At 37.7% G+C, this 25,037-nt stretch overlaps 1 protein-coding gene across 7 annotated transcripts in view; it reads right to left on the reverse strand.

The window, feature by feature from the left end:
* Positions 1–25,037, reverse strand: part of GABRB2 (gamma-aminobutyric acid type A receptor subunit beta2) — a 444,580-nt gene that overhangs the window by 166,628 nt on the left and 252,915 nt on the right. For all 7 annotated transcript variants that reach the window (XM_086413760.1, XM_086413757.1, XM_086413761.1 and 4 more), the window contains exon 5: positions 8,837–9,057. In XM_086413760.1, coding sequence (XP_086269886.1) covers positions 8,837–9,057 — 221 coding nt within the window. The remainder of the gene's footprint in view (positions 1–8,836; positions 9,058–25,037) is intronic.

The raw sequence follows: 25,037 nt of genomic DNA on the forward strand, positions 1-25,037 counted from the left end.
CACTGACTCAGTGGACATGAGTTTGAGCAAGCTCCAGTAGTTGGTGATGGACAGGGAAGCCTGGTGTGCTGCAGTTCACGGGGTCTCAAAGAGTCGGATACAACTTAGCACATGAACAACAACACAACAAGCCATTGTTGTTGTGTTCAGTCACGTCCAACTCCCCACAACCCCATGAACTGCAGCCCACCAGGCTCCTCTGTCTGTGGAATTTTCCAGGCAAGAATATTGGAGTGGGTTGCCATTCCTAGGTTGGGTTGCCTAGTGGGTTGCATCTTCTTGACCTAGGGATCGAATCTGCATCTCTTGTGTTTCCTCTACTGGCAGGCAGATTCTTTACCACTGAGCCAACTGGGAAGCCCAACATGCCATATGCATGACCAAAAAAAAAAAAAAAAAAGGCTTTAATTTTTTTTAATTAAAAAAAATTAAATTCAGCTCTTAGGGTGGATGTATGCTTTTCTTCCCATAGAGGTAGAGGTAGATTAAGGCAATTTTTTTCCTACTTAGAAGACTGATAAATCTAGAGTACAGGGTCTCACATCCTGGCCAAAAGAACCCATATTCTTACTAAAAATCTCTGTTATTCTTCTTGACAAAATGCATTCACTCAGTATATCTATGAAAATGAATTAAACCAATTAGGAAATCAAGTAAACAATTGATATATTAATGTTTAGTATACTATATTTCAGTATGAGATGGCTATTCAGTTATTCACTTGCCTAATATCTTGTGGTAAAGCTTTAGGAGTAGAGGGAGAAGATAAAATTAATAAACCTTGCCTGTCTAAATCCATTACAGGCTAACATTATCCTTTGCCATTTTCCCAATGACAGAACATACATAGCAGGAGGTGGTTGAATTACCTTCTGCTTCCTGCTGAATCTTTCTTTAAGAATGTGAACCTTTAATCAGAAGTGACATGTTTCTGACCTAATGTTACATATGGGAGGTGTATAGACATATGAAGTCAAGGGCTCCTCCCTCATTCCAAAAGACAAACAGCTATTTTTAGATGGGTCAGAAGAGTAAGAAAGTCAGTCCTTCCATAAGAACTGTCCTAATCTGTATCAGTACATCCCCTGAGCCATTTATTTAAACAATGATACCACAAGATACAGCAGCACAAGTTAAACATTATAAATTGTGTTGGAAAAAGCTTTGCTTGTCATTAAAATAGTGAGTAAATTTGAAATAGTCCTTCATTTTATAGCAACAACCACATATGTCACCTTATATCAAAACCACAAACCATATCCTATATTGGATAAAGAAATATATCCCAGATGTGTCTTATAATGGTTAAATAATGATAGTCAGCAGAGCTTTATTGACATGATAATCATTTCTATAGAAAAATTATTCATTGTTAAAGAAAAAATAAGGTCACAAAGTCATATGTATAATATGAATCTGTTTTATGATAAACTACCTATAGGCTTTTAATGAGAAAAATATCTAGAAGAGTATGAAGCAAGGTACAGGTATGATTAACTCTGGGTGGTAGAATTAAGGGTTCAAAATTTGTTTAACAATAATTATGTAACATTGTATAACAGGAAATGGGTTTTGTTTTGTTTTTTGTTGAACAGTTTTAACAATGTGCTAAAAATGCTTAAGATATAATGTTAATGACTTAGCATAAATAATATGCAGTCCAATTGGGATTCAGATTTCAAATTTTAATAAATATATACATTTTTACATTCACAAAAAATGCCATTAGTGTATAATTCAGGTTTTCTTGTATACCTGAATGCACTGATTTTGTGTTTGCTTTCTTAATGAATCAGGAGATTTTTTTCAAGATGATAACTATGATTGCTAAAGCACATCAGTATCACTTAAAATACTGCTTTATATAAAGTAACATGGGAGTCTTAAAGTATGTATAGATTACAAGATCACACGTATTAAGATTTGAGGAGCTAAAATAAAATTTAGAAATAATTTAAAGGAATGATTATAAGAACCACTAAATAAGCCTGGCACGCTGCAGTCTATAGGGGTGGCAAAGAGTTAGACACGACTGAGCAACCGAACTGAAACCTAAGATTAGAATGCAGATCTCCTGATTCTCTGATCAGAGTAATTATTCATTAGATTTCTGAAATCTAGTAAATGACTTCTATTTTAAATAAATATTAAGTTGGTGCAAAAGTAATTTCAATTTTACATTGTTGAACTTTGCCATTTCATACTAGAATACATTATTAAATAAATGTGGTTATGTTATACATCATTTTAATGTGCATGTCATGCTTTATTTTTTTTAGTAGAGTTATTATTTGCTGTTTACAAGTATTTTAGACTATGGAAATGATGCTAGAAGAAAAGCAAATTTGAACTATTTTCTTACCCAGCTTCATAATGGATCATAAGGCAATGGAGACAACTCTCAGTATCAACCAGCATTTGGCCCAGAAACTGCTAATGAACACACAGTGCAGTTCAAGAACTTTACAAAGGAGACTAGAACGTTGAAGATGAGAAGCACAGTGACTGGCCATCAGAAGTTGACAATGACCAACTGAGAATATCTTCAATGCTGATTCTCTTACAACTACACAAAAAGTTGCCCAAGAACTCAATATTAACCATTCTAGAATCATTAGACATTTGAAGCAAACTGGAAATGCTTGATAAGAGGATACCTCATGAGCTGATCTCAAGTCAAAAAAATTGTTGTTTTGAAGTGTCATCTTCTCTTATTTTATGCAACAACAGTGAGCCACTTCTTGATCTGATTGTGATGTGCAATAAAAAGTGGATTTTCTATGACAACCAGCAATGACCAGCTCAGTGGTTGGACCAAGAAGAAGCTCCAAAGCATTTCCCACAGTCAAAATAGCACCAAAACAGGATCATGGACACTGTTTGGTGGTCTGCTGCCTGTCTGATCCCCTATAGCTTTCTGAATTCCTGTGAAACCATTACATCTGAGAAGTATGCTCAGCACATCAATGAGATGCACCAAAAGCTGCAACACCTGCAGCTAGCATCGGTCAACAGAAAGGGCCCTATTCCTTTCCACAACAGTGCCTGACCACGTGTCGTTCAAAAGTTGAAAAAACTGGGTTACAAAGTTTTACCTCATCTGCCGTATTCGCCTGACGTCTAGCCAACTGACTACCACTTTTTCAGGCATCTCAACAACATTTTGCAGGGAAAATACTTCCATATCCAACAGGAGGCAGAAAATGCTTTCCAAGAGTTCAACAAATCCTGAAACATGGATTTTTATGTTACAGGAATAAACAAACTTATTTCTCATTGGCAAAAAAGCATTGATTGTAATGGTTCCTATTTTGATTAATAAAGATGTATTTAAGTCTAGTTATAATGACTTAAAATTCAGGGTCCAGAATCATAATTACTTTTGCACCAACCTAGTAACAGTCTAAATTACACCTATGTAACATTCTTTATGAAGTGATGTCAACATCAGATTAATCTGATTTTCACTTGCTTTAGTTGGACTCATCAGCAGAAATTCTGTATTTTCTATGCCATTTTTCCTTGAAGTGTTCTGAAAATAATTTGATTAGGCAAATTTTATCTTGGTATTAAATACAATTAATCTATTGAAATATTTGCTTTATAAATTGCTAGGAATTCTTTTGCCTAGACAGTGAAAAGTCTGTTGTCACTACTTCTACAGCTGGGCTAATCCCAAGAAAATATTCTTCTTATCTCCAGCCATATCTCTTAAAGAAATATATAAATAGTATCATAAAAGAAAGGAGGTATTTTATTTTATGATCACACTGGCATAACTGAGTTATCAACTAGCCAAGAATGAAGGTATGAATCTTTACTTAAGGATATTGTTACTCTTTAGTCATAAACTATAAACTTGGACTTGAAAAATAACATTACTCATCACTTTTCTACTTTCAATAACGTTTAAAAAACAGATGCTTGATAAGACATGATGAGAATAAAAAGAAAGGCCTGGTTTAAGAGAAAATATACAATGCTTAATTACATGAAAATTAGAGTGCATGCCACAAACGAGACACTGGGCCTGTGGCTACAGGACACTTTTTAAAGGCTGTCATGACCACGTTGGTCTCAAGCCAGGCACCTAGCCTCCTTTTTCTTCATCTCAGGCTGCCAAAGCAATGGCTGGAGATAATTGGCTCCACTGTAGCTTTTTGATCTCAAATGGTTTGACAATCCTCTTAGTATTTTAGTAGTTCCCTTTTTCATATTAGACATGTCTGACCTAGACCTTTCCCATTCTCTGCAACTGACTTCCTCATTTCTGCTCCTCTTGTTCTTTTTGTTCAAGATAAAGGAGTGTCTTCAAAGAATCATGGAAAGATACCTGGGGTAAAATTCTACAATATAAAACTACTGCCTTGATAGCTAAAGCTTTCTCTGTTCTAGCCTTTTGTTTATTTATCAAATATCCACAGCATTCATTTCTTTATCAAATATTAAGTAACATGGCATACTTATTATCTACAAATTACTATGCTACTCCAAATATTTAACTTCATTTTCCAGCCTGATGTCATAATATCATTTTTTTTAATATTTATTAATCTCATTTGATTCAGAAGATGACTGGGTTATTAAAATGACATTATTTATCCCCCACCTTCTTTATTTATGAGGAAATTAAAATCTGAAGATGCTTAAGGCTAAATAAGAGGTCAAAGACAAAAGCTCAAGCTAAAACACAAATTCTATTGCCATAATACTTTGTTAAGGAAATTGGTTGCACTGAGCAATTGTGTCTCTGCACAGCATCAGAACTCTGTGCTTCTAAAATGATAATCAACCTGAAGAGTAACGGAATGACAGAGTAAGCTGCTCATCCATTCTTTTGGCAATGGGGAAACAAAAATCCAATAAGAATAAAAAAATGTTAATGGCCAACCTACAAAAACAGCAATAACAACAACAATCAGGGCTTTCCCGGGGACTCAGACAGTAAAGAATCTGCCTGCAACATAGAAGACCTGGGTTTGATCCCTGGATCGGAAAGATCACAGCCTGGTTGTCTGGAATCAAGGACCCTACCCACTGAGTACACATCCTCTAAGGTGAGATGACCTTGTTTTCACACACAGCTACTAAAAATACATGTCACATACAGGTAATTCTCTACTTCTAAGAGATGAGAAATACCATTTTCTGGCTGCAGACTTCTAAATCTTGAGTGCTATTTCCTAGATAATAGAACCAGAGATGCCAAGGCCATTTTTCTTTTCCAAATTTTATCACGAAAAATTTCAAACCTGAACACAATTTGAAAGAACAGCATGACAAACACCTGTATGAAAGTGAAACTGAAAGTTGCTCAGCTGTGTCTGACTCTCTGTGACCCCATGGACAACACAGTCCATGGAATTCTCCAGACTAGAATACTAGAATGGGTAGCCTTTCCCTTCTTCAGGGGATCTTCCCAACCCAGGAATTGAACCCAGGTCTCCCACATTGCAGGTGGATTCTTTACCAGCTGAACCACCAGGGAAGCCCAAGCACCTGTATATCCACCATGAAATTAAACAAACATTAATATTCTTTATACTATATTATCTTCAATATATTTTAATACCTAAAAATTTCACTAAGGAAACTTTACAAGAGGCATACTCAGATCCTCTGAATGACTTCAGTGACTTCCCCTCTAGTCCCCTCACCCTCGCCAATTTTTGTACATCTCAACAGAAGAAACACATAAATCCTTAAAGGATTTTGTCTTGAACATGCATGACATTCAGCCCAGAGGATTTGTTCTACCCAATTTCCTCATCACTGCCTTGATATTTAAAGCCTTCCTTCTACCAGTTTTCTATATCTAGGTTCCCTTTCAGCTCTCCTTATTCCAACTGATGAACCTTGCCTTTATCGATTTCTTTACAATGATATTTTCTATGCCCCAAGATTCCACACACCAAAAATCATCCCTTTGTAAACTGGGATTGGTGTGAATCTCAGAACCTAAACATGAACCTTCCACAGATGACTCAGGACCATAGTTCTTTAGGGACTTATTGTATTAATCAGAACAAAGTCTGTATCTGTGGATCAATGCAAGCTATTCCCATCTCACTTATTCTTTACCTTCCTTTTTTTCCTTTGCATGCTCTCAGGTGATTTCTACTATTCTTTACTTCCACTTGCAAGTACCTAAGGAGTAGGACAGAATGATAATAAAGAGCAACATCTTTGTATTCAAACAATCATGCTCTCCTGGGCAGGAGCTGTGTAACTTGGTATACAAGTTCCAGAGCTTCTTCATGTAAGAAGGAAAAAACAATCAGCCAACAAACCAACAGTGCCCACTTTGTAGGAATTAAAGTTAATATTAAATGAGATTATATAAGGAATGTTCTGGCACAGTGCCAAGTACAGGCTAAATCCTTTAATGAGTACTAACTACTAATATTAATACTATTACTATTCTAAATGCTGTTGGAAGTCAGTCACTATTGAACATAGATACAAGTTAAATTTTTTAGCAAGCTAAGGACTGAAGTCAGGGTGTAGAACAACTGAGGTCAGGGGGTAGGTAAGTAGCAGGAGGAATTAAGCAGATCTGAATCAACCCAGCAGTAGTGATTTTAATTGAGTTCCTTTCACTTATTTATTGAAAAAATGAAACTTCTGCTGTTAAAAAGGGATATCCAGCCTGCACCAAATTTCAGCCATGAAATAAATTGTTCTATCAGCTGAAAACTGGAAAGAGATATATACAAATTTCCTGAAAAACCTCTTACCAATTTCATATTCACAACTAACTATACAATTGATAGAACAATCACAATCTATGAGCCTTCTTCAAGTAGAAATGTTAATTTTATGGACATCAGATGTGTTCAGGAACTTGCATATATTGTTGACAGTCCTTGCTGGAAGCAGGGCTGAGAGAGTGATGATTTACAGCAGTGGCATCCAGTTGGTCTTGATAAGAATGAACAGCCACCACCTTTTTTGTCTGATTATTGGCTTAGTGCCTTAAAGAAGCCATATTTATCACCTGTGCTGGCCCCCTCTTTCCCTCTCAATTGTACAGACGTTCTGATTGCTGATTTTTCCCACCCATTCAACTTTGAATATGCGCATTCAGAATTCATTGACAATCTTCATTTAGTTTACTTATAGTGTAGGCGCTTTGTCAATGCAGGGTATAACAGAGAACATAACTGGTTCTCTGTTCTAAATGTGGGTATCGTCAGGAAAAACGAAGAGGGCAAGATGATTTCTACATGATTGCTGTGAAGATCTGCTGGGCAAATGCATCCAGCACTGGGTCAGATGCTTTGCCAAAACTTGCCACCCCCTGCTGAATTAGTAACTTATTTCTGTGCCTCTCTCTGCCTTCTTCAGGATTCTGACTTCTCTCAAACATGTGAATTACAACCTCCACTGCCCGTGTGATCACCATCTTATCAAGGTCTTTGTGTTGCCTTATGTTTTGTAATGGATTCCACAATATATATGCTAAGACAATTATTTCCACAAGTCCATTCAAATGCCACCACTTTGGTGGAGTCTGCAGACACTGCCAGTTAATTTGTTTTATTTTTCCTCTGTTTCCCTTTTTCCATAAGGCTTGTATGTGAGCAGTGCCTGTATCCGATGCATCTCTTTACTTTCAATGGCTAATGGAGTACAAACATGCTCTCTCTTTGCTTCACTCTCTCCCTCCCTTGATAAACAAATACTATTCTCTCTACAAACAGGATAAACAAAGAAGCTGGCTTATAAGGATCTAAGACAATGAACCAATCAGGACGCTGAATACAGCAGATAATGAAAATGAGATGTAATAGACAGGAACAATGCCAGAGAGAGAGGCATCCTAGGCTAACAGTTATGAGCTCTGGCTCTGAACTTAGAACAGGACTGGGATCCCATTTTCACTGTTTACTTCTCTGTGATCTTAGACAAGCTATACCAGCCTTCATTTGAAATAAAGACCGTAACAGTTTTAACTTATGAGGTTGTTGCAAGTCATCATAACTGTAATAACACATGGAGTGTACTAACTAATGTCTGACCCCTGACAAGTTTGTTCAATAAATGAATAACAATATTGTTATTATCATCATTATTGTGATAAAGTCATCAAGTGTTCATGTAAAACAGAATACATCAGACACATTGAACATTACAAAATATCATTTTTTTCCCCAATAATGCAGAGGAATTCTTTACCCTGAGATGTTTTCAAAGTAAGACAGGTATCTTTTTTCTTCATCATTTTCCAGGAAAATAAACTTGTGTTATAGAAGAAACTCATATTTCACAACTTATCCACCAAAGAGAGCAGAGCATTGCAATCCTTTTCTGCTATAAAAGTGCATTTAATAGTGTCAATTCACTATTAACAAACATGAGATGATGGCTTTATTTATTTGCAAGTCTGATTACTCCTTGGAGGTGAGAGGACACAGAAAGCCTTCGTGTCCTTAGAAGGCCAGACTCAGTTCACAGAGCTCAGAAACAATTCAGGAAACAGAGCATCTGCCACATTCAAATAAGTATTGGGCATTCATAACTTTTTTCCACTTTAAAGAAACCCCATGTGTAAGCTATTTTAATATTGCTTATCCCTACCTCTTAAAGAAAGCAGCTTTAGGATCAGCAGCTGATATTGGAAGATAATTCAGAAAAAAACTTAGGCTTAGCTGGGGATAAGTCCCTTTGTAAACATGCTACCCTAAGCTCTCAGATGTCTATTGAATAGGAGGTTTAACTGCTTATCAGCAGAATTAAAGGAGGACTCAGGAAAATAGCACAATATTCCCCTTCAATAAAGAGCAGAAAGTATTGTGCTCAGGAAAAGTTCAATTTTGAAACGGTCACTACAGACCTGAGGCCATAAAGGACTGTCCCATCTGGATGCAGGCGGATCATACGGTTCTTGACGGTCACTCCATGCACAAATGACTTCTTATCGTTCAAGAAGTAAGTATCAGGCACCCATAGTTGGTCTGCCACTCTGTTGTCCAGAGTCAAGTTTAAAGGTATTACGTTATAGGACAGCCTCTTATCTCTCCAAGCTTGCTGAAAGTACATTGTCAAGGTATAATCCTGTGAAATTGAGAAGATAAAAAAAAAAAAAAAAAATTGGTTATTTTGTACCTAAATGGAATTGGGAGATAAGCAAACACTTGAGTATTCACAAGAAAATATATCCAACCAAATACTATAAACATATACTATTTACAAATTCAGTTCAGTTCAGTCACTCAGTCATGTCTGAATCTGCAACCTCATGGACTGCAGCACGTCATGCTTCCCTGCCCATCATCAACTCACGGAGCTTGCTCAAACTTGTGTCATTCACATATTGGCAAATATTAATTTACTAAATCCATTCTAACTCAGCCCATACTATGCACTGGGCACCACAATAAGTACAAAAGTGAAGAGAGCACATTCTTTTGAAATTTGCTATATATTACTCAGGAAAAGAGCTTCCCTTGTGGCTTAACTGGTAAAGGATCTGTCTGCAATGAGGGAGACCTGGGTTTGATCCCTGGGTTGGGAAGATCCCCTAGAGAAAGAAAAGGTTCCCCACTCCAGTATTCTTGTCTGGAGAATTCTATACAGTCCATGGGGTTGCAAAGAGTCAGACATGACTCTGAGTGACTTTCACTCACTCAGGAAGAAAGATGGTAAGGAATAATTATTTAGTAAGTAATTTGTCTTTCTAAAAGAGGGTACTCAGGATTGCTTTTGGTGGGAAATAAATACAATTGCAAAAAATGGTCAATTAATTACAGTAGTAATTATAAGAGTTTATATGAAAATCTGTATCTGTCTAATCAAGGTGTGCTTCCTACTGGAGGTATCATTTATATTGAGACATTGCAAATACCTTTCTACCTATCAAACAATATAAGTTCAGTTAGTATTTCACTCAGTTCAGTTCAGTTCAGTGGCTCAGTCGTGTCCGACTTTTTGCGACCCCATGAATCACAGCACACCACGCTTCCCTGTCCATCACCAACTACCGGAGTTCACTCAAACTCACGTCCATTGAGTCGGTGATGCCATCCAGCCATCTCATCCTCTGTCGTCCCCTAATTTTAGAAATTCTGGATCATCAGACGAGTCTCCTTACTTTGGAGAAACAGTGGTTGTTATAAATTGAGCACTGGAGTCCCAGGCTCCAGAATTTCCTAACTATTTCTAGGACATAAATTTACATAACTTCTTTTCACTTCAGTTCCATTAACTATAAATGGGGCTTTTAATATATCTTTGATCTATCAAAAGATTATTATGACAATTAAATGTGTAACTCAAATGTAATCTATGAACTACAGAAAGCTATATATTATGAATAAAGGACTTACATACATCTCGTGACGTGTTTTCTCCCTTAGCGGCTCATGGCTTCAGTGTAATTGCTCTCTCACCCTCATTTGAATGACTAAATGAAGGACTAAGTATTCATTTGAAAAGGATAATTACCATTCTATTTTAAAATCAGTTCACAATGCCCTACTTGAGGGCTTAAAAAAACACAAAACTAGAATCAAGTATTAATCATCTCTGCAACCTCAAAGCCAGCACAGTCCTAGGGCACAAATAATGAATGAATGAATGAATCAATGTTCAATAAACTAAGTCTATTGGATTTCTGCACATACCTGATTACTCTTTTGGATAAAATACACACTTCAATCTCTGTGAAGTCCCTGAGTTTCTCCAACCCTTGCTGAGATTTCTACATGCTAATATGGCTATTGAATTTTAGAATATGACTTACAAGGTATTACCTGATAAAAGCATTAAAGAGTTTCATAGGAAAAGTATAATCCTCTGGCAAAAAAATTAAATATTTTTCCTGGTTTCACAAACATACACATTTTTATCTCATTTAGGAGTCAGTATGGAGCTGACTTCTGAATGAGAAGTACCGAATCAAATTAATATTCTAACAGAAGAATATTAATATCATAAAAGGAGTCAGGCAATACTGAATGACTAACACCCCTACACAAAAGATATGCCACCAACTCAATGAACATGAATTTGAGCAAACTCTGGGAGATAGTGAGGGACAGAGAAGCCAGGGTGCAGTCCATGGTATCGCAGAGTCGGACACGATCTAGAGACTGAACAACAAAAGTATATTAAATAATTGTAGGTGAAATTTTCTTCAGTGTGTTACTTTAGTCAGTGCTTTGAACTGTTTCATCACACTCTAATTCTTAATAAAGAATTAGTCTGAGTATCTCTAGCATAGCATCTTGATTTATAATAAAAGCAAAGTTGAAGATATGAATTATATAACTAGAGAACAGAAAATGGATCAGACACATTTTTATACATCTCTGTGTAAAAAATGGCCTAAAAACTTGGCCATAAATAAAACAAACAATTTATGGTGTGCTCGAGAGAACACACTTAGTGATTTCTAATTCTTAGACATAAAATGGAAAATTTGATTATTATCTCTATTAGAAGATAAAGGTACATAAGCCCTCTAAAGATTTAGGGGAGATAACACAGTTTGGAAGGTGCTGGGGTTTATCAGTCAGCTGAGATGTGTTAGGACACAGGAAATTGTATTTTCTTTGGGGCTAAATAAATGGTGATATTGTGAGATCTTGAGTCATATGCTAACTCCTGTTATTTGTCAGCAGGGCAATGCCTGCTAAGAAATGCTCCCAGACAGACCCTGGTGATTCTGCTAACTGTCACATCAATTTTCATTTATTTTAGTTTTAAATGACACATTAAGACACTGTCAAGAAAAGAAGAAGTTCCTGAATCAAAATAAATGCTATTGGACATAGAAGGAAGGAAAGGTTCTATGTTTTATGCTTTCTCTCCCGGGTCCTCATGCCCCTAGAATGAATGCTCTGAGCTTTCATGTAGAAAACATACTCTTTACACCCATCCAACAAGGCTGCTTTCAGGAAGTTGTCTCAGAGTTGGTTCACTCAAAATGAAAAAAAAAAAAAAGTAAATCACTTCTGGGTGCTCCATAGTTCATGGCATCACCATGCAAGAAGGACTCAGATAATCATAATCAAAACTAAAACCAATGAACTTTCAATGCCGAACAAAATGGAGTATGCCTACTACAAGCTCTCTTTCCCACTAATCACAACTAACCATCCTGAAAAGAATTAAAAAGCTACTACCTAAGGACGGTGCAAAATAAAATCTAGTAGGCAGACTGGCAGAGAATCAAAATGTGAAGAAAACCTGTTACAATGGTGAGTTTCTTATTTGTTTTGTTTTTTCTTCCTTTTATCTTCTTAAAGTAATACACACTCACACAAACACAGCCAAAGTATAAATAAATGGAGAGATACACCAAGTTCCTGGATTTGAAGAAATGAGCATTTTTAAGATGTCAATTCTTCTCAAATTGCTCTATAGATGAAATTTAATCTCAATTAATATTTGAGTAGGATTTCTGTAGATACGCTGATTCTAAAATTTATATGGCAAACAAAGGAATAAGAATAAGCAAAACAGTTTCAAAGGAAAAGAATAAAATTGGAGGATTCACACTATCTGATTTCTAGACCTACTAGGAAACTACATTAAGACAGTATGACAGTGGAGTAATGATAGAAACACAGATCAATAAAACAGTAGAATCTACAAAGAAACCCACATAAATATACTCAAAGATTTCTGAAGAAGGTAAAATGGTAGTAGATTTGAGAAGACATAAAATTTTCAGCAAATAATGTGAATCAACTGGAGCATGCAAATGTAAATAAATGATTAAATCAGCAAATAAACAAGGAAACACGTAAGCAAGATAGATGTCTAAGATCTCGCTTCTGAGTATGAGACCCACAAATTCACTGTTGCATATGTGAAATTTGTAAACGTGACATGCCCACATCCCCAAAGTAAGTGTTCTCCAAACTTTAAAACTGTCTAAGTAATTATGTTAAACAAAACAAAAGCACAACTGACCATTTCAATTGCTGATGATGATTCAGAGCAACTAAAACTGCAATGGCAGGTGGGAATACAAATAGTCAACCACCTGGACAATTTCTTATAACGTTAACAGACATTTCACACACAAGGCAGCAAACCCACTCCTGAGCACGTGTCGAAAGCAGCTCCTGATACGTGCAACATCATCACTGGTTTTCAAAGAAAGTTAAGTCAAAGAAGCAAGATTTTTAAAAAAATACATAATATATGATTCCATTTACATGGTATTTTGGAAAAACTTAGGGACCAAGAATAGATGAGAGCTTATCTTGGATTTGAGATGGAGGAGAGCATGACCACAAAGGGACAGAATGAAGGAATGATTTGGGGTAGCAGAACTGCTCTGCATCTTAACTGCAGTGGTGGTTAACAACTTTAGATGAGTTAACTCATAGAATGATACACCAAAATGATTGCATCTTCTGTATGTAAATTTAAAAAATAAAATTTAAAACTGCTTGAGTAAAAACAAACAAACAAGCCCATGATCTCTAAAAGATAAGACACACTCAGGTTCTTCCTCAGGTATTTTCATGTCCCTCTGTTGTAACCCTGGTTGAGGTGAAGGAGTCTCTGTTTCCAACTCAAAAGAAGAAAGTCAAGCTAATTAACTTAGAAATTGGGGTAAAAAAGAGCTGTTCTGACATCTGGAGACAAGAGAGCCATGCTACAAAATAAGTCACCTATGCGTACCAGGCAACATGATACCTCATCAGCCTTCCACTAAGCGGTTACAGATTCAGTTCCCCATGTGTACAATGAGACAACTGAACTAGGGAATTTTCAAGTCCATCTCTAGGAATAATATAATTCCATTCTTTTTTTTTAAATTTTTTTTTAAATTTTATTTTATTTCCAAACTTTACATAATTGTATTAGTTTTGCCAAATATCAAAATGAATCCACCACAGGTATACATGTGCTCCCCATCCCGAACCCTCCTCCCTCCTCCCTCCCCATACCATCCCTCTGGGTTGTCCCAGTGCACTAGCCCCAAGCATCCAGTATCGTGCATCGAACCTGGATTGGCAACTCGTTTCTTACATGATATTTTACATGTTTCAATGTCATTCTCCCAAATCTTCCCACCCTCTCCCTCTCCCACAGAGTCCATAAGACTGTTCTATACATCAGTGTCTCTTTTGCTGTCTCGTACACCGGGTTATTGTTACCATCTTCCTAAATTCCATATATATGCGTTAGTATACTGTATTTATGTTTTTCCTTCTGGCTTACTTCACTCTGTATAATAGGCTCCAGTTTCATCCACCTCATTAGAATTGATTCAAATGTATTCTTTTTAATGGCTGAGTAATACTCCATTGTGTATATGTACCACAACTTGCTTATCCATTCATCTGCTGATGGACATCTAGGTTGCTTCCATGTCCTGGCTATTATAAACAGTGCTGCGATGAACATTGGGGTACACGTGTCTCTTTCCCTTCTGGTTTCCTCAGTGTGTATGCCCAGCAGTGGGATTGCTGGATCATAAGGCAGTTCTATTTCCAGTTTTTTAAGGAATCTCCACACTGTTCTCCATAGTGGCTGTACTAGTTTGCATTCCCACCAACAGTGTAAGAGGGTTCCCTTTTCTCCACACCCTCTCCAGCATTTATTATTTGTAGACTTTTGGATGGCAGCCATTCTGACTGGTGTGAAATGGTACCTCATAGTGGTTTTGATTTGCATTTCTCTGATAATGAGTGATGTTGAGCATCTTTTCATGTGTTTGTTAGCCATCTGTATGTCTTCTTTGGAGAAATGTCTACTTAGTTCTTTGGCCCATTTTTTGATTGGGTCGTTTATTTTTCTGGAGTTGAGCTGTAGGAGTTGCTTGTATATTTTTGAGATTAGTTGTTTGTCAGTTGCTTCATTTGCTATTATTTTCTCCCATTCTGAAGGCTGTCTTTTCACCTTGCTAATAGTTTCCTTTGATGTGCAGAAGCTTTTAAGGTTAATTAGGTCCCATTTGTTTATTTTTGATTTTATTTCCAATATTCTGGGAGGTGGGTCATAGAGGATCCTGCTGTGATGTATGTTACAGAGTGTTTTGCCTATATTCTCCTCTAGGAGTTTTATAGTTTCTGGTCTTACGTTTAGATCTTTAATCCATTTTGAGTTTATTTTTGTGTATGGTGTTAGAAAGTGGTCTAGTTTCATCTGGTCAACCACTTGTAAAAGAATATAATTCCATTCTAAGATATGCTTTGTCACACTTGTATTCAAATGTTTTTGCTTTTCAAAATCTCCTAAATATCTAAAATACTTTTATAATTAATTCTTGCTATTTTGGGAATCCATTTCTAATACCAAGATTCAAAACCCTTTTATTTATTTGGTGTAGTGTTCTATAAAATATATGGCATGAAATAAGTTGTGTATGTGTTTACTATCTTTTCTAACTTTATTATTTTGTGAATTGCCTATTCTTGCTCTACAAACATTTTTCTGCTACATGTTTACTTCCTACTATTGTATATTGATAGATGGATATCTATCTATATAAAACATTTTATTATTTTGCTATTTTCTTTTAAATTTATTTTTATAAGTATTTAACTTTAGTTAAAACAACAATTAGTTCAGAAGGCTTCTGTATACTTTTCATACAGCCTTCTCTAAGATTCACATTTTGCATGGTCACAGAACAATATCAAACGAAAATGTTAATATTAATATAATACTACTTACTAGACAACAGACCTTATTAGAATATCACCCATTTATTCACTAATGTTCTTCTTCTGTTCCAGGGTCCAATCCAAGATACCACCATGCATTTAGTTGTTCCGTTCCTTAGCATCCTTCAATCTGTGAGAGTTCCTCAACCTTTCCTTGTCTTTGATGACGATAATGCTTTCAGAATACTGGTCAGTAGATCTTGTAGAAAGTCTGTCAGTTTGAGTGTGCTCTCAATTAGATTTAGCTTACATACTTTTGGCCAGAATATCACCAAAGAACACTGTATCCATCATATAAGGGGTACATGATGACAATATCAACTGCAGGGAGTGTCAACTGCAAGGAGATCCAACCAGTCAATCCTAAAGGAAATCAGTCCTGAATATTCATTGGAAGGACTGATGCTGAAGCTGAAACTCCAACACTTTGGTCATCTGAGATATGCAAAGAACTGACTCATTGGAAAAGACCTTGATGCTGGGAAAGACTGAAGGCAAAAGGAGAAGGGGATGACAGAGGATGAGATGGTTGGATGGCATCACCAACTCAATAGACATGAATTTGAGCAAACTCCAGGAGTTGGTAATGGATAAGGAAGCCTGGTGTGCTGCAGTCCATGGGGTTGCAAAGAGTAGGACACTATTGAGCAACTGAACAGAACTGATGTCAATATGTCTTATTACTGATGAGGATATTAATCTTAAATGGTTAGTTAACAGTGCATCTGCCAGGTTTTTCCACTAGGACATTACTATTTTCCTTTATAACTAATAGATATCTTGGGGTAGGTACTTTAGAACTATGAAAACAATGAGGTTATTAGGCTGACTTCTATAACCACTGTGTTTTGGCGTTTTGCATGTTTCCAAATTTCTATTTCTCTTCTTTCACCTAAACCTGAATCAACATATTTAGTCAGCTGACTATGCTTAACTAATAAAACAAATCAAAAGTAGTAAATACTGACATAAGCCATTTAAGATGTTTTATCATTAAATAATGAGAAGCATCTTCTTGAGACTCATTCCTTCTGCCTATTCCTTTCATAGACTAGTGGCATCATTCTGGCCACAGAGGGTTCCTATTTTCAGTACAGACTTCCCGTCTGGATGGCAGCATCTTATCCTGGTCTCAAGCCTGCAAGTTGCACTTGGGTGGCATGTAATCCCACCTGGGCTTGCTTCAGCATTCTCCCTACCTTCATTAATGTCTATGGTTCTTAATATGCATTTTCTTCTCTGGAGCTTTCACCATTCCCAATCTATGTAGCTTTCCTCTTTTTTTGCAATGCATGTTTATATATATGGAAACAATTGTAAATGTAATTATGGCATTTCCCCGTGTGTGTGTTTTTTTTTTTTTTTCCTATTTCTCTATTTGGGGAGAAGATGGTGTTGCAGGGAACTGGGTTCACACATGTTTGTTCTGCCATCTGAGTACACAAGGACACCCAACAATTACTTTTGTAATGATCAGGGTTTAAGGCTTATTTTCACCACTGATAATGTGTGGTTTGTTTAATTTACTTTACCTATTGCAACTACATCACCTAAGGTTTGAAAATTGCTGCTGCTGTGCCAGATAGAATCTTGAACTTTGGTGATTAATCTTGCTTCTTGGTCTTATATGTAATAATGTTGTCTTAAAAATTAGATAACTTTAGAGAAATCTCTATCTGCTCAGGACTTATAATTTTCAAAGAGTATTTTTTAGCTTCATCTTAATTACCCATTGCTGAAATAATCAGATCAGATCAGATCAGTCGCTCAGTCGTGTCTGACTTTTTGTGACCCCATGAATTGCAGCACGCCAGGCCTCCCCGTCCATCACCAATTCCCGGAGTTCACTGAGACTCATATACATTGAGTCAGTGATGACATCCAGCCATCTCATCCTCTGTCGTCCCCTTCTCCTCCTGCCCCCAATCCCTCCCAGCATCAGAGTCTTTTCCAATGAGTCAACTCTTCGCATGAAGTGGCCAAAGTACTGGAGTTTCAGCTTTAGCATCATTCCTTCCAAAGAAATCCCAGGGCTGATCTCCTTCAGAATGGACTGGTTGGATCTCCTTGCAGTCCAAGGGACTCTCAAGAGTCTTCTCCAACACCACAGTTCAAAAGCATCAATTCTTCAGCGCTCAGCCTTCCTCACAGTCCAACTCTCACATCCATAAATGACCGCAGGAAAAACCATAGCCTTGACAAGATGAACCTTTGTTGCCAAAGTAATGTCTCTGCTTTTGAATATGCTATCTAGGGTGGTCATAACTTTCCTTCCAAGGAGTAAGCGTCTTTTAATTTCATGGCTGCAGTCACCATCTGCAGTGATTTTGGAGCCCAGAAAAATAAAGTCTGACACTGTTTCCACTGTTTCCCCATCTATTTCCCATGAAGTGGTGGGACCGGATGCCATGATCTTCGTTTTCTGAATGTTGAGCTTTAAGCCAACTTTTTCACTCTCCACTTTCACTTTCATCAAGAGGCTTTTGAGTTCCTCTTCACTTCCTGCCATAAGGGTGGTGTCATCTGCATATCTGAGGTTATTGATATTTCTCCCAGCAATCTTGATTCCAGCTTGTGTTTCTTCCAGTCCAGCGTTTCTCATGATGTACTCTGCATATAAGTTAAATAAACAGTGACAATATACAGCCTTGATGAACTCCTTTTCCTATTTGGAACCAGTCTGTTGTTCCATGTCCACTTCTAACTGTTGCTTCCTGACCTGCATACAAATTTCTCAAGAGGCAGACCAGGTGGTCTGGTATTCCCATCTCTTTCAGAATTTTCCACAGTTTATTGTGATCCACACAGTCAAAGGCTTTGGCATAGTGAATAAAGCAGAAATAATAACTGAGTCTAATAGGGAGAAATATCAATAACCTCAGATATGCAGATAACACCACCCTTATGGCAGAAAGTGAAGAGGAACTCAAAAGCCTATTGATGAAAGTGAAAGTGGAGAGTGAAAAAGTTGGCTTAAACCTCAACATTCAGAAAACGAAGATCATGGCATCCGGTCCCATCACTTCATGGGAAATAGATGGGGAAACAGTGGAAACAGTGTCAGACTTTATATTTTTGGGGTCCAAAATCACTGCAGATGGTGACTGCAGCCATGAAATTAAAAGACGCTTACTCCTTGGAAGGAAAGTTATGACCACCCTAGATAGCATATTCAAAAGCAGAGACATTACTTTGCCAACAAAGGTTTGTCTAGTCAAGGCTATGGTTTTTCCTGTGGTCATGTATGGATGTGAGAGTTGGACTGTGAAGAAGGCTGAGTGCCAAAGAATTGCTGCTTTTGAACTGTGGTGCTGGAGAAGACTCATGAGAGTCCCTTGGACTGCAAGGAGATCCAACCAGTCCATTCTGAAGGATATCAGCCCTGGGATTTCTTTGGAAGGATTCATGCTAAAGCTGAAACTCCAGTACTTTGGCCACCTCATGCGAAGAGTTGACTCATTGGAAAAGACTCTGATGCTGGGAGGGATTGGGGGCAGGAGGAGAAGGGGATGACAGAGGATGAGATGGCTGGATGTCATCACTGACTCAATGGACGTGAGTCTGGGTGAACTCCGGGAGTTGGTGATGGACAGGGAGGCCTGGCGTGCTGCAATTCATGGGGTCGCAAAGAGTCGGACACGACTAAACAACTAAACTGAACTGAACTGAACTGAATATACTATCATATGCTATTTTCCTCTAACTTAGCTAGTCAATCCTAAGGGAACTCAACTCTGAATATTCACTGGGAGCACTGATACAGCAGCTGAAGCTCCAATACTTTGGCCGCCTGATGTGAAGAGCCTACTCATTGGAAAAGACCCTGATGCTGGGAAAAATTGAGGGCATGAGGAGAAGGGGGTGACAGAGGATGAGATGGTTGGATGACATTGCCGAATTAATGGATATGAGTTTGAGCAAACTCCAGGAGATTTGAAGGACAGGGGAGCTTGGCGTGCTGCAGTCCATGGGGTCGCAAACAGTTGGACACAACTGAGCAACTGAACAACAACAAGAACAACTGAACTAGATAAAAATTGAGGTTTTGAGCTAAGAATATGAGCTTCTGGCTTTTGTAAGACAGGGCTAAGGAAGCAAAAGCTGTGATACAGAAACTGAATGCAAATTTAATTTAATTTAAACATAATGCAAGTTTTCTGTGAATAAGACTCCATGATACTTTATTAAAACAACACATTTATAACTTTCACTATCATTTTCTGCATAGTCTTTTAATTTGGGGAATGTTTAGAAAAGTCTTTGTTTTTGTTTGGCTTTTCCACCATTCAAAAGGTAACCCAAAAGGACTGAATTCCAAAGATTAGGATGGAAGATTATTTCCTTTATTAAAAACTTCTGTTTTTACTCCCTCGTGGGAGTAAACATTACTTCTGATGTAGAAATTATTACCTAAAAAACACCATAGTAAGCAGAGTGAGCACATTCATAGTAACTACATGGTAAGTACATGTTCAGCATCATAAGCTGTTATCCTCTTGGGAGCAATGATTGGTCCTTACGCCTGTGTATACAGTACTGTGCACAGTAAATAAACGGGAGAAACTACCACTACCTGTTAAGTGGTACACATTTCCTTGAGAATACTTGGAAACCTGTGCAGAGGTCTCTCTCTGTGCATACCTTTTGTCCTGATATTTGCGTCCCAAGGATATTTGTAGAAAATAATTAAGCAGTACATGTTGACAGTTTCTCTCCAAATATTACCACAACTCTCTTACTGTTCTGTTTCCAGCACTAATAACCTAGCCTCAGACATCACGGTGTGTGATCACGATGCCACTGTTATTGTTTCCTTGCTTCTGACTCTTTCCCTCACATAGCAACGGAAACAAAAAGCAGATCACATTTCCACCTTCGTTAACTGTCAAAGGCTTTTCAATGCCTTCAGAGTAAAACACAAACTTAGGACTTTGGCCTTAAAGGTCCTATATAACTTGGACTCTGCACACTTCTTTGATCTCACATCCTATTATCTCTGCTCGTCCCTCACCTCAACTCACTAAGACCATCCACGCTAGCTTTTCTTCTCTTTTACAAATATCACAAGCTCTTTTGGCCTTAGAAACCTTGTTCTAACTAATGACTAATTGGAAAAATTATGTCCCCAAGTACAATTGGTTCTCCCCACCTTGGGACTCAGAACTCAACTAAAAGGTAAAATCTATTCAGTGAGACTTTCTTTGAGACTAACTCCCAACCCCTTCAAACATTAACACAGTCCATATTTTTTTTTATGTTTATAGCACTGATCACTTTTTTCAACATGGCTCAGATGGTAAAGTGTCTGCTTACAATGCGGGAGACCCGGGTTCGCTTCCTGGGTCAGGAAGATCCTCTGGAGAAGGAAAAGGCAACCCACTCCAGTACTCTTGCCTGGAAAATCCCATGGACAGAGGAGCATGGTAGGCTACAGTCCATGGGGTTGCAAAGAGTCGGACTTGACTAAGTGACTTCACTTTCACTTTTCAATCATTTATTGGTTACTTTTTAATTGTTCATTTCTCTCAACTAGAAGGTAAGTTCCATGAAAATATAAAACGTTCCTAAATTGTTCATCACTGTATCTCAATGCTTGAAAGAGGGCTTAGAAAAGTAATGATAAAGTCTATGTACTGAAAGATGTGAAAGAATAAATGAAAGACAATGTACATTTATCCCCTCCAAAATATGTACTACTCTATTAGCAATAAAAGAGAACACCTAAGTGTTCATCAGCATGAAACTGAGTAAATACAACAAAGCATTAATATATAATGGAATATACAGAAATGGACAGAAGTGGTATGGATACAACAGAATCAGAAGATATTAATTAAGAAAAGGTGGAAAGAATACACAGAAAAACTATACAAAAAAATATCTTCATGACCCAGATAATCATGATGGTATGATCACTCGCCTAGAGCCAGACATCCTGGAATGTGAAGTCAAGTGGATCTTAGGAAGCATCACTAAGAACAAAGCTGGTGGTGGTGACGGAATTCCAGTTGAGCTATTTCAAATCCTAAAAGATGATGCTGTGAAAGTGCTGCACTCAATATGCCAGCAAATTTGGAAAACTCAGCAGTGGCCATAGGACTGGAAAGGTCGATTTTCATTACAATCCCAAAGAAAGTCAATGCCAAAGAATGTTCAAACTACCGCGCAACTGCACTCATCTCACAGGCTAGCAAAGTAATGCTCAAAATTCTCCAAGACAGGTTTCAACAGTATGTGAACAGTGAACTTCCAGATGTTCAAGATGGATTTAGAAAAGGCAGAGGAACCAGAGATCAAATTGCCAACATCCGTTGGATCATCGAAAAAGCAAGAGAGTTCCAGAAAAACATCTACTTCTGCTTTATTGACTATGCCAAAACCTTTGACTGTGTGGATCACAACAAACTGTGCAAAATTTTGAAAGAGACGGGGAGTACCAGACCACCTTACCTGTCTCTTAAGAAATCTGTATGCAGGTTAGGAAGCAACAGTTACAACTGGACATGGAGCAATAGACTGGTTCCAAACAGGGAAAGGAGTACATCAAGGTTGTATTTGTCATCCTGCTTATTTAACTTATATGCAGAGTATATCATGTGAAATGCCAGGCTGGATGAAGCACAAGCTGGAATTAAGATTGCCAGGAGAAATATCAGTAATCTCAGATAAGCAGATGACACCAACCTTATGGCAGAAAGCAAAGAGGAACTAAAGAGGCTCCTGATAAAAGTGAAAGAGGAGAGTGGAAAAGCTTGCTTAAAACTCAACATTGAAACAACTAAGATCATAGCATCCAGTCCCATCACTTCATGGTAAATAGATGGGAAAACAATGGAAACAGTGAGAGACTATTTTGGGGGGCTCAAAATCACTGCAGATGGTGATTGCAGCCATGAAATTAAAAGGCACCTGCTCCTTGGAAGAAAAGTTATGACAAACCTAGACAATATATTAAAAAGCAGAGATATTACTTTGCCAACAAAGGTCTGTCTAGTCAAAGCTATGGTTTTTCCAGTAGTAATGTATATGTGAGAGTTGGACTATAAAGAAGGCTGAGCGCCGAAGAATCGATGCTTTTGAACTGTAGTGTTGGAAAAGACTCTTGAGAGTTCCTTGGACTGCAAGGAGAGCCAACCAGTCCATCCTAAAGGAAATCAGTCCTGAATATTCATTGGAAGGACTGATGCTGAAGCTGAAACTCCAATACTTTGGCCACCTGACACGAACTGATCATTGGAAAAGACCCTGATGCTGGGAAAGATTGAAGGTGGGAGGAGAAAGAGATGACAGAGGATGAGATGGTTGGATGGCATCACTGACTCAATGGACATAAGTTTGGGTAAATTCTGGGAGTTGGTGATGGACAGGGAGGCCTGGTGTGCTGCAGTCCATGTGGTCTCAAAGAGTCAGACACGACTGAACAACTGAACTGAACTGATAGGGGAATCAAATAACATTGTAAAAATATTAACAGATGTTCTCAACATACTGTTATTACTGTACTATTATTATTTTATGAAGAATACTGCAAAACAATATGCACAATGTGATTCCATTTTGGAAACACAGATATATATTTGAGGAAAAGTATCTAAAACAAATCTAAATATCAACAGTGGTATATCTGTGTGGCAAGATGACAAGTGATAGCAATGCTTTTTGCTTTTGCTTTGTTTTATATTTTTTAAAATACAAATTATGTCTGAAACAAAACTATATAATCAATTCCTTGTTGAATTAAAATTTGAAAAGAAACTAGCATTACAAATATGTCTTTATTCTCCACATAATTTAGAGCTCAGTGTGAAGAAAAAAAGAAATATGCTATGTCCCATTAGTCATGTTCTCCTCTGTGTAACCCCATGGACTGCAGCCTGCCAGGCTCCTTTGTCCATGGGATTTCCCAGGAAAGAATACTGGAGTGGGTTCCTGTTTCCTACTCCAGGGGATTTTCCCAACCCAGGGATCAAACACGTCTCTGTTACGTCTAACCTGCATTGACAGGTGGGTTCTTTACCCTTAGTGCCACCTGGGAAGCCCATAAATATAGTCACAAATAAATGAGAAAGTAACAGCCTTTCAGCTTGTTATTAACAAAGTACACAGCTCCTTTGTATTGACCAAAGGCTTTGATCTAGAATCACATAAGAAGAGCTTTAAGTGATCATTCACTTAAAAGGGAGGTCCTGGGATCTTCCTCTGGCACTAACTCCAGTCTTCTTCACTCTGTTAGGAAATTTCATTTTATGTCTAATGTAAAGCTTTCACATGTATTTCTCATTTAATACTCAGAGGGATGAATACACATACACACATGCCTGTTAATTCTAGTTTTAGCTTTAACAGCCTCCTCTATACTGCACTGCAGAATCAAGTTTATAGATTCTTCTCCAAAGGTATTCAAAGAGATTCCATTCTTTGTATTAGTCCCAACTCCTTACAAGGCTTTTCCCCATCTGTTCTAGTCACGTCACCTCTCTGCCCCTGTATCTTCATCCAAAGTGAACAAACTGAGACACAGTGAGGATCCCCAGCTGAGATGTTCTAGGATTCTAGTCACTCCATTTATCTCAACCAAGCATCTTCCCGAAACTTCTGCTTGAACCAAACTTTTCTGCATTCCTTCAGACACATCTTTTACTTTCCATTCTGCTTTTCTTTTTCCCCATACACCTCCTTCGTTGCACACCCCAATCCTACCTATCCTCCAAGCATTCACATGAAGCCTCCACTACTCCCCATTACGGTTCACATTCACCCTCCCGAGTCCTTTAATGCAGTGTTCTGCAGCATCCTAAGGACTGCTACCTCTTGTAATGTTATTTAGATGAGGGAGGAAATCTCCTAACTAAACCACACTGTGTTCTTTGAAGTCAGAAACAGTGCCAATACTTTTTTTACAAAATGATCCAAGCATCTGGTCTTTAACACAATTGATCCTCCATGAATATTTACTCATTGGCATACTAAAGCTGGTTCTTACCTCTTCACTCTACCTGCACTGATTTCTAATTTTGAGTCCTTAAACCTCTTTACTAATCACTATTCCTGAATTCCCCTAGAGATTTATTCTCTCCACACCCTGGCATTTGAGAATGAATTTTCATTCTATCCTTTTTCCATATGTTTCAAACACCTTCAGAGCCACTGTTCTTTCAGGTTTTCATAGCTCCTCCAGTTCTACTAGCAAAGTCCCTAAGGCTGGGGATGAGGATTTGTGAAGGACACAGTTTATCTGTCCAAAGCAAAAAGAACTCAGAAGTGTGAAAATTCCTACAAAGCCTGGCTCTTTAAAATGTTTTCCATCTTCCACACCTGAGCCCACAAATTGTTGATTCAATTATAGGTCATGGTAACACTTCCACAATCTCAGCCTCCTAAACTAGAATGTAAGGGAGTAAAACT

The sequence above is a fragment of the Bos grunniens genome, chromosome 7 (genome assembly GCF_055505025.1).
Source record: "Bos grunniens cultivar Pamir isolate PY7600 chromosome 7, Bosgru_T2T1.0, whole genome shotgun sequence".
NCBI classification, from domain to species: Eukaryota; Metazoa; Chordata; class Mammalia; order Artiodactyla; family Bovidae; genus Bos; species Bos grunniens.